This window comes from Grampus griseus (assembly GCF_964374135.1).
Source record: "Grampus griseus genome assembly, chromosome: 17".
Lineage (NCBI taxonomy): Eukaryota > Metazoa > Chordata > Mammalia > Artiodactyla > Delphinidae > Grampus > Grampus griseus.
This window is the reverse complement of record NC_139011.1, coordinates 4,288,527-4,303,762: the sequence shown is the minus strand read 5'-3', so window position 1 is coordinate 4,303,762 and position 15,236 is coordinate 4,288,527. Positions and strand designations below refer to the sequence as shown.

Sequence of the window (15,236 nt, the reverse complement as noted above, 5' to 3'; positions counted from 1 at the left end):
AATGATCTTACTGTAATGAGCCCCACCAGAGTATTTTCTAAACTGAAGTCTCTTATTATGTAAGAGTATCTGAAAGGCTTTTCTCCTTGCAAATAAAATACACACACATTTCTAACAGAATAATTTTAAAGTCCTAGGCCTCCAAATCCTTCCCCAGTTACCTAAGTAGGAATAAGGGGCTCGCCCATATCTGACCTTGGAAATCCAAACATTTCCAAGCCCGGCATGACTCGGAATCCAAACGTGATCCAAGGCCCAGGCAACCAACAATCAAAAATCTCTTCAGCTTCTGTGTTTTGGGTTCCCAAACTCACACCAACCTTTGGTCCTGGCAGGCCTGGGGGTCCGTTCAGCGCATCCTTTCCAGGAGGTCCCTGCGCCAAGAGGGAGAAAAACAGACCAACGTGAAAGGCACGGTTAGGGAAGCGCTGCACCGAGTTGCTGCAGCCGGGAGCTGGTCGGCACGGTGGGCGAGACACGCAGGACTGGTCCTGTGTTCCAGCTCTCCGGTGGCGCTCTCGCTGCTGTCAAGTGTCTGTGGGTGAAACTGTGTGGACCACGTGTTCAGGAACGTCTGTGGGTGACGGTTAACCACGTGTTCGCCTGAGAGTGGGAGTCACGGCCCTTAATTTACGTCGAGAGCCTTTGGCCTGGCCTGGAGCTCAACGGGGCCGAGCACGCTGGCATCCAGCAATCACGTCCCTTCATCTACAGCCACCAATGGAACTGTGGTCCAGGGACGAGGGGACAACCACTGTGTGCTGCACAGTCGAATTTCCCTCTGTCACCTTTCTCCAGCGTCCCAACCCCCCGTCAGCTCTGTGGGTCGCACAGGCTTTCTGTATCCACAGCCTTCCCCTCCTCTGCTGGCCCCATCAGAGAACCGGCGGTAACGAAATGCCTTCCGGACAAGCAGAGGCCCCCTGAGGTCCATCACCAGGCCTGGGAGGGCCCATCATGGTCACATGGTATCGGAAGCTCAAGGCCACGCCTACCATCCTGCCCTGAAGAGCTACAGGCCAAAACGGCAGGAGACACCCAGCTTCAGTCTGCACCCGCTTCCTTGTGTGGAGACATTAAGGTCTGATGAGCTCTACCCTCAGGACTTAAAGGAAGGAGAAGGCCCAGACCCCCAGGATCTTTTCGGCTGGGAAAGAAGCAGCACCATCGGCACAGTGACAGGAAGAACTCTGCTGCACCCTGGACCGTGTCTCACGTCTCCTCCTCCATCACTTCTGCGACCCTCTGGCAGTGGCCCTACAGACGAGGAGCCACACTTTAAACAGCAAAGGACTTTTGAACGTCCCTTTGAGTTACAAGAGCACAGGCGGTGGCCTAGGGAGAGGGTGCTCCAGTCTGCATTCCGGCTGGGGCCATGGGGGAGCGGCCCCAGGAGACAGAGCACATACATGACAGGCACCACGGAAGGAAGAAGGCAGGCTGGGTACCAGGGTCCTGGTCCTGCCGACAGGGAGGAAAGGGCACGGAGCGTCACCCGCTGGAAAGTGGCCTGGGGGGCAGCTGAAAGGGCCCGGCCACTCCCGTCACAGAGGATGGGGGAGACGGGACAGTGCAGGGAGGGATGCCCTGGTCACTCACCGCCTGCCCAGGGTGCCCAGGTTTTCCTGGGAAGCCGATCTCTCCAGGCAAACCCTGAAAAGGGAACCAGAGGGGAACCTTCAGTCTGACCTCTTCCGAGCATCAGCTCACTTCTCCCAGCACCTCTCCTGGGAGGAGCCCAGGTCTCCAGCTCTGACGAGGGCACCCAGGGGTGGATACCGCTCAGGGGCACCTGGCTGTCCTTGGTGTGGGCCACGGTGAGATGTGGAATCGTCACACCTCCAAGGCTGGCCGGCGCAGGGCTCGTCTGGTCTGCAGTCGGGGCCACCGGCACCTTCATTCCTGCCTGGCGGGATGGGTGGAAACACCTCCCTCTGCCCCACCCAGTGGGACCCCATCCCTCCGCTTGGCCTACAGGGAACTTTCCCAGAGGGCTCCTGAAATGCGGGAGGGGAGACAAACCACCCGCTCCTGAAAGACCTCAGAAGGACGACCCCAGCCCCGTGTGTCTCTCCCCCTGCATCTCTAGCAGCAGCCAACGATGCGCTGTGTAGCTCAGATGCTATTTCCAATCGAAGGGGCTGCAGGGCTGGCTGCCGGGGGGGCCCTCCTTGCTCATGCCTTTGCTCTGCTCTCAGACAAAGAGCGAACACGTGGCTCTGCACCACGATGTCCCCGGCTCCCAGGGCCACAAACCCTCCATCTAAGTGCCCTGGGGAGAGAAAATCAAAACCAATCTCACCGGGGGGCCTCCGGGTCCAGGGGGGCCTGGGACGCCAGGTGGTCCTGGGGGGCCCTGCAGAGAAAGAGCACAGCCTGGGTTACAAACGTGCGTGGAGCAGCCTCCTGGTGACACTGTCCTCTGAGAGGGGAGAGGGATGGGGACCAGTGAAAGGGGGGTTCCACCGCTTTACTTGAAATACTGCATTTTTTCAACAAAAAGTAACAAGAGCAAAAAGAGAAGGTCTGAAGTAAAATTTGCAAAATGGTAACGTGTGTACTGTCTGGCTGGTGGGATAATTTAACTGTCTGTTATATCATCCATTCCAATACATATTTAAAATATGTGAGCATTTAAAATAAATACGTATGTGCGTGAACACACATACACACGATGGGTTAACCCATTAACAAAAAGCTTCTAGAACAGTGGTTCCCAAGCATCATTCAGCATCGAATCACCTGGGGTGAATCAAGAGATCTGTTCAAACCCTCTCTCTCTCCACTACACACGTTCTAGGAGATGCACCTCTGGCCTTTGTTTGTCCAGGTGTCTCTCCAAATATGCCCTCCCTCCCCTGTCTCGCTGCTCGGATGGATGTCTCCACCTTTCTGAAATCTCCTGCAATTCCCCAGGCAGAATTAATCGCTCCCTCCCCCAAGCCGAAGGCCAGTGCAACAGTTCTCATCTGACCCCCGGGCCCCCGAAGGCAGAGCCCCCCTCTTGCTGCCCCCCGCATCTCATCTTGCACAGCAACAAGCCCAGGGCTTGGAATAGAGCAGGTGCTCAGTAAGCGTTTGGAGAAGTCAACTGCATTGAACACAGCTGAGGAGAGCGCTGTGCATTCCGAGAGAACAATACATCGCCACTGGAGGACGATAAATACTAAAAAATGGCCAAGGTTACCGCTTCCGCGGACAGTTCCCTTTTCTCCCTCTGGGGGCGCTGGTGAGTCAACAAAGGGCAGAGAACGGCGACGTTTACAGAAGAGAACTTTTTGGTGGCACCTGGACCTGGTTTTCCATGTAGCTTGCTCAGTGCTGGAGAGCCTTTGGGGAGAACGTCTACTTTTATTAGGAGACATCTGCTTGGGGCTGGAGCAACTGAATGGCCAGGCAGAGCTGGACAGTGGCCCGGGTGGGTACAGATGCAGGGTCCCCCTAATGGATGAGGGCAGAGGTGGGGGAGGGCACCAAAGGCGGCTGGTGACCTCCCCCCCATCGTGGCTCAGTCCTGCTCCAGCTCAGCTCCGCTCACCTCCCGGCAGAGCAGGAGCCCTGCAGGTGGCACTCCCAGGACCCACCCCTCCATAAGGCATGTTCCAGTTGACCTTTTTACATCGCCCTGACCTCTGAGGCTCTCACAGCAACCTCAACCCCACGGAACTCATCCAAGGCCCCTTCTCCCCTCAGGCAGCTCTCTCTGAGAGCAAATGGGATACACTTAGCTTTCATCCCTCCTTACACTCCCTGTGATGCTGACGGCCCCTGGAATGCACTGGCCTCTTTCAAAGTGATCGTTCCAGGAAGCTGGCCTCCTGACCCGCTTATGACGCTGACCTTGTTTCCCCTTCCTCCTCCGTCTCCTGCAAACGTCCCTGCGGGCTGCTACCGTTTGTTTGTTTCACTCTCACAGCACGTTAGGGTAGACAGATCTCTAGGGATCCTCTACTGGAAATTAAACCTCCTTGTTTAACAATAAAGAAACCTGAGGCTCAGAGAGGGTAAGGGCCCCATCTGAGGTCACACAGCCATCATCTCCAGTGGATCCTGAGCAGTCCAGCTGCTGCAGAACCACCTGGGAAGCGCGTCGTAAATACAGGTAAACAGGCCCCTTGACTGGACTCTAAGGCACAGGTCTGGGACAAATTTGAGGGGCCAGTGACTTCGGAACACTCCCCAGGTACCTGTGGAGAGCATCCAGGTCTGAGAATTACCTGTCTGGACCAACTCCATGCAGCACCCTAACTACCATCCTCACTGCTGGTAATACTACAAGCCCAGGGTTCCAGCAGGGACCCTGGCAAGAAGGGAGCAGGAAGCACAGGTGTAGGAGGCCGAGGGGGCAGCGCCCTCCGTTTAGGGTTTACTCTGCCCTGAGCTACACGCATTTCACCTCATCTTAATCCTCACGCTAATCCTTTCGGGCGGGCCCTGTTCATCCCGTTTTGAAGATGAGGAACTGGAACCTGGAGGAAAGGGAACCGGCATCAGACATGGTGGCATCCAGCACAGTGTCCCTAGTCCTTCACCCCCTCCCTTGTGAAGTGTCTGCCAAGCTCCCCGCCCGCCACAGCCAGTCCACCCTTAAACAGCCTCATCTCCTAAAAGACTGTCTGCGCGTTACATGAACTTGGGGCTTTCAAGCCCAGCTCTGTGATCTCCGAGTCCACCACCTTCATAGGACCACGGCACCCGGGTCGTTTCTCTGCAGGCGGTATGGGTTAATGAGTATCTGCCTGTTTGATGCTACCAGCTCAGGGCCGAGAGCAGAATCCCACACGGTCATCAAATAACCACCGCAAGGGCCTTACAAAGAGGCGGCGCTGGAGGGAGTGGGACAGCCGCTCCAGACGCGGCCACACAAGGGGCTGGCCAGTGGCCGTGGCTTCCTTTCCAGCCGGCCAGGGGTGCCCTGCAAGTTCCAGCGGGAAATGTTAGGGTGAGGGGTGGACAGCAGTCAGGATTCAATTAGAGCCAGCCTGCCCCGTGGACGCTGCCCTGGGGCCACACTGTGGCCATCAACGGCACAGTGTACATCTTCCTCCCAGGAAGGCTGTGTCCAGCCCCGCCAGGTCAGAGTGGACTCAGCTCCAGCGAAACTCTGTTTGTTTCTGATACCAGCGCCTCTGCAAGCCAGGGGCAGGGAGTGCTGGGGAGATGTGGGTGCACAGGCCCGTCAGCCATCTACACCTGGCACTCTCAGCCAGCAGGGAGCAAACTGGAATTTTAGGGCACCTAGCATACGCCTGGCCTTCTCCGAGGTCTCTACACACAGGGCGCCATGACCTCGGTGGTCCCTGACTCCCTGGCTGTGAGCCCCGGCACTCAGGGTCCACATGCTGCAGGAGCTGATTGTCAAGGGCGCGAGTGGAACCCCAGATATGCCGCCTCCTATCCACGTGGCGAGCTCCTGGCCTTGTGGAGGTCCACTTCCCCGTGCTCTGCAATGGGGGTATGAATCCTACAGCCCCAAGACTGAACATGACGATGCAGGAGGACAAGAGGTCCGGGCCTGGTCGCTGAGGGAACAGAGCAGTGGGGTGCATGCCCCATGACGTGCACCCCGATTGTCCCAGGCTATGTGGCAGCCTCCGTCCTCTCACGGCCTGCATGTGCAAATGTTCTAGAGAATGTTCTCCCTCCCCCAGGAGGCTTCAGAGGCAAGGAAACCTCACATCTGTCACCACCAGCAAAAGGGCAGCGTGTTCATGAGTGAGAAGCATCATGGAGTCTGGGGGCACAGGAGCCCCGGGTGGAAGACGAGGTGTCGGTGGGCGACAGGATGCTGGCAGCACCCGCTAATGCCACGGAGGGGAGCGGGGAGTGGGGAGCGAGCAGGCAGAAGCTTCGGTCCTTACATCAGAGGCCTCTGCAGAGTCCTGGGGCCTCTGGAGAAGCGGCTTCTGGAGATCCAGACGGCGGGGGTAGAGGTCCTTCCTCCAGTCCACACATATCGGGCACCTTCCGTGTTCCCTCCGGATCTCCAGGTGACCCAGCCCTCCCTTCCAGAAGACTGCAGTCTTGCAGAGTAAATGAAACGCAAGCCCGTGACCTCCTGGGAAAGCCGTGGGCTCGGCATCAAAGGCAGACGGTTAAATTCCGAGCAGCTGTTTGACTCGAGGCACAGTATTTGGTTTATCCAAAGCCTGGTTTCTAAGCATACAGAGTAGCAGGTACAATAATACTTTCTTTTCGGAGTTTTTGTAGCAAACCCCTGGGTCCTGGCACGTGGAAGAACTCATGAGATATTTGTTGAATCTAATTAAAAATATAGAAAATGACAACAAAGAAGAAAGGTGCTCTAACTGCACAGAAATCAAGTACAGACATAGTGGGGAAATCGGGGATCAGTCCAGAGGGTAGCGTGAGTTTGGACTTGGAGGGCAAAATGGGGCCTTGGCAAACGAGGTGGGGTCCAAGAGGGCGGGCACCTCACGTGGACGGAGCAGGACAAAGGGGAACAGGCGGCTCGGCATGAATGGGATGCCCAGTAAGAACAGGAAGCAGAGGCCCCTAAAACTAGGCCGCAAGTCTGGGGTCTGAAAAGTCCGGCTTTGTCTTTGAGGCAGCTCAGAATAACAGAGGTGTTCTAGAAGACAGACACAGTCAGGTCTGTGCTTAGGAAGACATTCTGCTGTCCTTAGGGTCACTAGGGAGAAGGAATCCTGGAAGAGACAGACCAGGAGACAGTGAAGCCATGGCGTAGGCAAGACGCCAGTGAGGCTGGGCCCAGTGCTAAGTGGACGGCGGGGAGGGACGCAGACCAGTGAGGCTGGGCCAGTGCTAAGTGGACGGCGGGGAGGGATGCGGACCAGGGGGGGTCTGCACGGCAGTTCAGCGGTGACAGGTGAGCATCTGGCGGGGGTTGGATGCTACCTGAGACACTAAAAGGAGGAGAGGCTTTTCCAGGGGAAGCCTGCAGGGGAAGGAAGAGATGTGGGGTGGGGGTGCGGGGAAGGGGTTAGTCTGGGATGTGAGTTACAGGCCCTTCAGAGCCTCAACTAGAGAGAGATTCCCATGGGGTAGCTGGGGGCGTGAGGAGAGTGCCGGACCCAGCGATGCCGCTGGTGGAAGGCTGTGGTGCAGCGTTTGCGTCTCCCGGATCCTAGCGCACTCCACAGAGCTGAGCGCGACGTCAGCTGCCTGATGGTGCACGCGGCACTTCTGAATCTTCCAGTGGCCTTGGGGGCCTTACCCGTGACGGGCAACAACTACTGTTTAGATGGGACTAATCGCCCCCCAGACTTCTGGTTGACTTTAATTAGTCCCCCCACTTTATCTTCTCTTTCGCCTGAAAATAAGTTAAACAAAACCCCAAACAGAAAGGCCATCTGAGTCACTTAGTTGGTAAGTTTCCAAATGAAACTAGATGGCTCATGACTAAATCAAAGCAATTTATGAATTTTCTGTTTTGTTCTGCACGTACTGGCTTTGGGATTTTTAGGCACGAAGCTGCCTTCCTTCCACCAAAACAAAACAAAACAAAAAACAAAAACCCCTGCTTGCTACAAGCTTCACTATTCACCATAGCCATGACGTGGAAACAACCTAAATGTCCATCAGCAGATGAATGGATAATGAAGATGTGGTACATACATACAATGGCATACTACTTGGTCATAAAAAATAATGAAATAATACCATTTGCAGCAACATGGATGGACCTAGAAGTTATCATACTAAATGAAGTAAGTCAGACAAAGACAAATATCATATGATATCACTTACATGTGGAATCTAAAAAAAAATGATACGAACGAACTTATTTACAAAACAGAAACAGACTCACAGACATGGAAAACAGACGTGTAGTTGCCAAGGTGGGGGGAGGATGCAGTGGGAGTTTGGGGTGAGCAGATGCAAACTATTATGTACAGGATGGATAAACAACAAGGTCCTACTGTACGGCACAGGGAGCTGCAGTCAACAGCCTGGGATAAACCACATGGAAAAGAATATGAAAAAGAATGTGTATACACGTAACTGAGTCACTCTGCTGTACAGCAGAAATGAACACAACACTGTACGTCAACTACACTTCGATAAACTTGTTTAAAAAGCGGCTTGAAACCCAAAGACTCTGCACTATTACGCCTCTTTCATAGGTGAGGACATTATTAGGGTTTCAGGAAAGAAACGTGGCTAAAGGGAAGTCAAGGCTGAAAGGCCAGTCTCCGTGCGGCCAGGGACTCTCCGAGGAGCCAGAGGCAAGTCACCCTCCGCTCGTCACTGATGCAGACGTTGTGCGCGGACCAGGCGGAAACCAGGGTTCCAAGGACTTGTGTCCGGAGGCGCGTCCTGCGTGCGTGTGTTGAGGGACACTCTCCTGAGCTCCCACCTGTACGTCAGCCAGGGGTGCTTTGCATCTGTCTAGTTCATACGTGTGGCTTTTATTTTTAAAAAGCAGCTGTAAAGATTGGACAAACTGACTGCTAAATTTTCTCCCAAGCTTTAGGGATAAAGTATGAAGAGTGGGAAATAACTTCAAAAAACAGAAACAGGGAGCGCCCAGCATTTTCCCACTGGATTTTAAGGCCCAGGAGGGCAGAGACCGTGTCTGGTTTTGTTCAGCATTTTATTCCCAGGGCACAGGGACGATGTTCAATCACCGTTTACCGAGCAAAGAGTATTAGGAGTGGAGGTAGAAACGAGGAGAAGGGAGGTGGCGGGGGGCAGGCGGATCCCTCAAGTCCTGGGCCACCGCCCGCTCTGCGCAGGGCGCTCCCACAAGCCAGGATGCAGGATGTGGCTTGTCAGGCCCTGGAGGCGTTAGAAGCTGGTGAGGGGGCTGCGATGACAGAGAGAACAAGTGCGGAAGCAAGCGAAGGGACAATTTTGGGACTGGAAGTCCTAGGGTTGAAGTCAGCGTGACTGTAACTGACGGGCTGTCCTAGCTGGGGCTGGTCAAGGCAGGCCCCGCAGAAGGGGCCACGTTTAAGCTGAGAACTGAGTGGCCAGAAAGTCCGGGGAAGGGAGAACAGTGGGTTCAGGGGCCTGAGACTGGATGGACCTCCGTGCGTCGGCAGGACCGACGGGGTCAGTGTGAAGGAGTGAAGTGAGCAGGGGACGGGGACAGGGCCCCGGGGAAGGTGGTGGGGTGCCGCAGTGGGAGGGGGCAGCTGGGAGGCAGGTGCGTTGCTTCAGGGCTGGGGGCCAGGATGGCTGGGATCTGGGCTTTGGAATCGGGACAGCGAGAGCCCATCTGACTTGGTTGTGTTTGGAAGGAGAAGTGGACAAGACTCCACAGCAGGTCGGGTGTGTGGAGCGAAGGGACGAGGACGACCCTGAAGGACTGGATAGGTGATGGGGCCCTTTGCCGAGGCGGGGACGCTGCGGCGGGGAGCGCACCTGGACGGGGTGGGCACCAGCCGTCCTGCTGAAGAAGGCTGAGTGTTTGATGCGAGTGTCTGAGGCACCGGGTGGAGCTGCCCAGGGGCTGCAGCTCGGGGAAGGGCTACTGCAGAATTAAACGCAGACAGGAGAGAGTGATAAAAAAAGAGGGGTGGCCTCGTATGGCTGGATTAACGAAGGTGTGCGTGACACCAGCTCAGCTCATGGGAGGTTTGCACCCTCTTCTCTTTTTATCATCAATAAAAATACCTAAATAAGCCATTCATCTAATTATGAAAGAGAGTGACAAATGAGCCAATAGATCTAAATGTTAACAACAAAATAACTGCTTTAATTATTACTAATAAAAAAACTATTTAATGACTATCAATTAACCGATAAGTCTACTTATTATTAATAGAACGTTTGATCCTCCTTAATACGATGGTGGCTAAACAGCTACTTAATGTGCTCAGTGATTACAGTGATGATGTATAAATAACCAGCTAACCCAATTATCATTATTAATAACGGAGTGGCAAATAACTATTCCTAACAACCACCAAGTTCCAGGTGGAGTAGATTTATAAAACTGGATGGAATTTGAAGATGAATGAAAATTACTTGCATAGATTAGCACGGCAATCACACTCCCTGTGTGACGGTAATGTTTGCTTTTTCCGGAAGTTGTTCCTGACTGTGAGTCCTTCTCTCAGTATGTAACTCCAGGGGCACGATGACTGCCCCCCTCAGCAGGGTTCCTGTGTAGAGGCCCAGGACCTTGAACCCACTCAGCCGTCTGGGGTTGGCCCCTTCCCTGGCTGTGTTCCCGCCAACTCAAGAGGCTTCCTGCCCTCCTGACTGCAGCACCGTCTTTGCATAAACAGTTGCCCAGACCAGACACAGATTTCCACTTTTCCTGGGCTGCCAGGATACAGGAGCTACCACGTAGAATGTGTATACTGAGTCTAAAACATTCCAGCAGGTGAAAATTTTCATCTTGAAAGAGGCACCAAAAGCATCTTCTAGAATGCCAGCCGCCCTGGGGCTTGGCTCACTCTGAGGCCGCAGTGCTGGCTCTTCCCGTTACAAGCAAAGCTAATTAAACTCTGAGCTCAATTTCTTTAGACTGTAAATGGACTAAGCATTGCTTTCTCACAGGTGGTTATTACAGGTGGTTACATACACGATTATATATGAACACCAAGGAGAGTGTTTGACAAGAGCAGAAACTAAACATATGTGCCCTCTGCCCTCTTCTCATCAGAGCAGGAAACCATATGACTTAGTTTCTGCTGCAACAGAGCCAACCTTGATTTTCCAGATCAGCGTAGGGACCCTCCTCTGGGCCCGAGAGAGGCTGACGACCTCTCCCCCAGAGCCAGAGCTCTGAATACACCTCTCCCAGGACTCAGCTCAGAGGACTGTCAGACTCTACGTGCATCTCTTTCTGCCCCGTGACATCTGGCTCCTCTGGGCACGGACAGTGGCTGCTAGGTTTCCCGTCGCCAGAGCTGACTCTGCACGCAGCGGGTATTTAGTAAACACCTGCTGAGTGAGTGAACCAATGAACCAATGAACCAATGCACGATGGCAAGCAGAAGAAAACCGTGGCCAGGCCCAGGGAAGGTGAGCATTCAGATATGTCAGGAAGGGGGAATTACAGAGATGGGCAGTGATCCACCGGGGAAACACTGCTCTCAGTGTGGGCGTGGTGGGCTTGAACGCAGCTTTGGGTCCATCGGGTGGTGATCCAACGCGGGGTGCCAGGTAGGACATATTATACACTCTACGTTGGTTCTGAACCACTGAGATCCCCGAATACATCGGGCGCCCTATTTCTGGCAAAACCCCTGCTGTGGGAAAGCTGATTGCGTTTTTATCCACAGCCCCAGCTCAATGCCTGGCATTCAGCCAAGATTTGCTGAAGGAAAATGGTTTCAAAATTAAAAATGAAAGAAAGAAATATATTTTCCAAAGTAGTCAACAAAAATTTATAGGGAAAAAAATCTGTAACTTCAAGCGATTTGACGGAGCTGGGCTTATGGTGAATTTTTGAAACACACAAGCTTTGCTCACTGGAAAGCAAGGTCATAAAACAAATGCAAAAACACTCTTTCACTATGAACATCAAAATGCCAGTGAATGTGTAATCTTTAGAAGACGGTGAGTAATGGCTGACTTTACAGGCCCTCAGCCCGGGCTGCAGCCTAACACAGACGCGAGGGACTGAAATGAAGCCTGGGATTCGTGTGCGGGGTGCCCGTCACACACCTCCCGTGTCAGTGTGGGAAAAGCGGGTTTTGGAAGTGCAGTTAGCAGTGTCCTCTGGGGGGTGCCTCCCCGACAATGTCAAAGGACAGTGTGGTCAACACCATGGGACTCGGGCACGGAGGTGGAGACGGCCCGTAACAGGCGGGCGCCGGAGCCGACCATTTACCGCAGCACAGGGGCGGCCCGTGGACGAGCCCTTAGTGATCCCACCTGCCTGCCTGCCTGCCTGCGGCCACCACACCCAGGAGGACAGGACAGCACCCTGCCCGGTGCTCTCTGCTCCTCCGGGACCCCCCGCCATCACCCGGGTCACATCCCCTCATCTTCTCTTCGAATCGCCCTCCCCTTTTACTTTTCTTGGTATTTGTGACAAATGATGAGGTTGAAGTTCAGAAGGTAAAGTGACTTGTCCAAGACGCCACAGCCAGAAAGGGGCCGAGGGCTGGGACTCTAACCTCCTAACCTCCCCCGCCCCCGCCCCCACAACTGGGCTTCCCCCCCAGCACACTGCTTCCCCAGGATTTACCAACCCTGCTCCGGGGGAGGCTGGGGCTGGGGACTGGGTGGCGAGCTTTGGTGCAAGGGGCAAAGGGAGAATGAAGGGAGCTCCGGCCTCCAGTGCCGGGCGCCTTGCTCTGTCCACACTAAGGTGTATGTGTCGGAGGCAGGGGGTGCTCAAGTGACACACACAGATGAGGGGGCCTGGGAGGGGGGGAGGTGTCTGCTGAGCGGCGCATGGCCCCGAGCGAGTCTCTGTGCATCTGCGAGGCTCACCCCTCGTCTGTGAAATGAGGTGACCCCGAGTCTGCCCACCTGGCGGGCTGGCTGTGGAGGTCCACAGGGGGCCACAAGGACAGCACACGTGAGGCTGTGTGGGAGTGGGGAGCTGGACGAAGCCTGGGGCCAGAGGACGTTACACCAGAGCTGAGTCTGAAAGCGGAGGGGGAGCGAGGCGAGGAGGGGCAGGGGGAGGAGATGAGGGTCTGCCCTCCTCCAGGCCTAAACCCCTCCAGGAGACCAAATGGCCATTCTCCCAGCACCTGAGATGGGAGGCAGGGGGAGCAAGGGGCAGAGGGAGGGCGAGTGTCCCACTGAACATTCTTTTTAATGCTCTGATGCGGTGACCATGCAAGATTCTGGTTACAACCTGAGAATCGTTACCCCATCACTTATTCAACCAGAGCAAGCAGTGTTGCTAGGAAGAGGATTTAAAGACAGTAATTACCTGCTGCCCCAGCAATCCAGGGATTCCAGGAGGGCCGGTCTCACCTTTCTTTCCCTGATATGGAATTTAAGAAAAAAAAAAAAAGGTCATGAAGAACCCAGGGGTAAGACACGAGTAAAAACACAGACCTACTAGAGAATGGACATGAGGATATGGGGAGGGAGAAGGGTAAGCTGGGACAAAGTGAGAGAGAGGCATGGACATATATACTCTACCAAACGTAAAATAGATAGCTAGTGGGAAGCAGCCGCATAGCACAGGGAGATCAGCTCGGTGCTTTGTGACCACCTAGAGGGGTGGGATAGGGAGGGTGGGAGGGAGACGCAAGAGGGAGGGGATATGGGGATATATGTATATGTATAGCTGATTCACTTTCTTATAAAGCAGAAACTAACACACCATTGTAAAGCAATTATACTCCAATAAAGATGTTAAAGAAAAAAAAAAAAAGCAGCAGCCAAAATTAACAGGCAGGCAGCGCCCGGAGCCCGTCTAATGGCACGTCTGGGGCAGTCTCCCTGATAACAGCCCGTCCCCCTCGGGATGCCCTAGGGGAAGCAGTGTGGGATTGGGAAGAAGTCTGGAGTCAGGGACGCTCCCCTTTGCATGCCGGCTCTGTAACTTGGATGATTTTGGTAACACATGGCCCCAAATTCAAAAAGTACAGCAAGGTTTACCTGAGAAAAATGTCCTTATCCTGTCCCCTGCCACTCAGTCCCTTTCCTTGAAAGCAAATAATCCTACCAGATGTTGGCTAATCTTTCCAGAGGCATTTTATGTTTAGGTAAGCTTTGCACACACACACACACACACACACACACACACACACACACATTCTCTCCCTCTCCCCCTTTTTTTCTTTACAAACTGTAGCATATCATTCAATCTACTGATAAACTAGGTTTTTTTCACTTAACAATTTAACCCAGATGCATCCTGTATCAGCACGTGGAGAGCCACTCCATTCCTTTCCACAGCTACGTGGTTTTCACCATAAGGATGAAACGTGATACATTGCAACTCTGGGCAGGTAGGTCATTTGGACCATTTCTGCTCTTCTGCTGTTAGACTCCACACTGCTGTGCAGGACCCCAGCGGGTCATCCTGTGCGAGTGAGCTGTCTCACTAAGCCTCAGAGTCTATCCCTTTGAACAGGGGTGAGGTGTGTGCTGCTTAGCTACACAGCACACGGCGTGCGTTGTGTTACAGCGGAATGTGAATGATGGAAGGCCCGTCTGTTTGCTTTCTTTTGCTCACAGTTGTTCTCATGACGTCAAAGCACTGCAGTCAGAAATGAAAAGTAAAACAAGACTCTGAATGAGAACCGCATTCCTTGAGTACCTGTTTTGTGTCAAACCCTCTTTTGGGGTTTCCCACATTTCCCTTACGTCTTTACTCTGCAGGACGCCCCTGTGACGCAGGTGTTCTCAGTCCCACTGGGAGGTGTGGAAACAGGTTCAGAGTCAAGTCTCACATGTGACACAGCTAGAATGTGACGGGGTTAAGATTCAGCCCCAGATCTGTGTGTGCTGGAGCCTGCACATGTGACTCTTACTTCCCAGGGCTCTGAAGATGACTAAAGTTCTACAAAATATCTCTATAATAGTCTAGACTGCTAGATTACAGGAGCTAGACGACGTCAGCTCCTTCTCTCTTTCTGAAACCCTGGCCCTCTCCTGTCTCTGCCACTGGACACTCTGGTTTGTCCCCGTGTGCTCCCCCATCCCCAGAGGGAAGGTGTCTTTACGACCTTGGACCGTGCCAGCCCAGCCCTCCGGGGTCCCGTGGATCCCACCTTTTTCCCTCCCCTCCCCGCCACCATGTCTTGGGAGTGCGTAGTCGGTGCTGAGCCCAGGGAGCGGTCCTGGGGCGCCTCCACCCACAACCTGCCCCAAGAGGCCCCTTCCAGGTGCTTCTGCCTGGAATGCTGGTTCCCAGGTGCCCACATGGCTCCATCCCTCAATTCCGTCTGGTCTCTGCCAGACGTCCCCCTCACCCGAATGCCTTCTCTGACCGCGGTCCCCATCCCGCCCTCTCTCCCTGCCCCGCTGTATTTCCCTTTGTTTCTATCACCACCACATACACTGTTGACGTTCGCACCTGCCAACTGCCCGTCTACCCACTGGGATGCTCGTCTGAAAACAAGGACTGGCTCTGCTTTTCTTCAGTGCTACATCCACGGGCCCAGGACAAGGCCCGCCGCGTGGTGGAGACTCAATGAACATTCGCGGGCTGGATATGTAACTCGTCCCTTCGGGACTGATGTGGTCCTGAGCCAGGACAGTGGCAGTGGGAACAGCCATGAGAGGGTAGAGAGAAGGGCTGTTAGGAAGGAAAGCCGTTGGCAGACTTGCAGAGAGAGTGAGGGGGTCTGATTTAGAGGCCCCTGGACCTGCACCCCTTG

General features: G+C 54.1%; 1 protein-coding gene across 1 annotated transcript in view; it reads right to left on the bottom strand.

Moving 5' to 3' along the window:
• The window catches only part of COL22A1 (collagen type XXII alpha 1 chain), a gene marked incomplete at its 5' end in the record, with an annotated part of 239,043 nt that overhangs the window by 100,212 nt on the left and 123,595 nt on the right, over positions 1-15,236 (bottom strand). The window contains 4 exons of the mRNA XM_082674806.1: positions 321-374; positions 1,600-1,653; positions 2,303-2,356; positions 12,833-12,886. Of these exons, the coding sequence (XP_082530932.1) occupies positions 321-374; positions 1,600-1,653; positions 2,303-2,356; positions 12,833-12,886 (216 nt within the window). The remainder of the gene's footprint in view (positions 1-320; positions 375-1,599; positions 1,654-2,302; positions 2,357-12,832; positions 12,887-15,236) is intronic.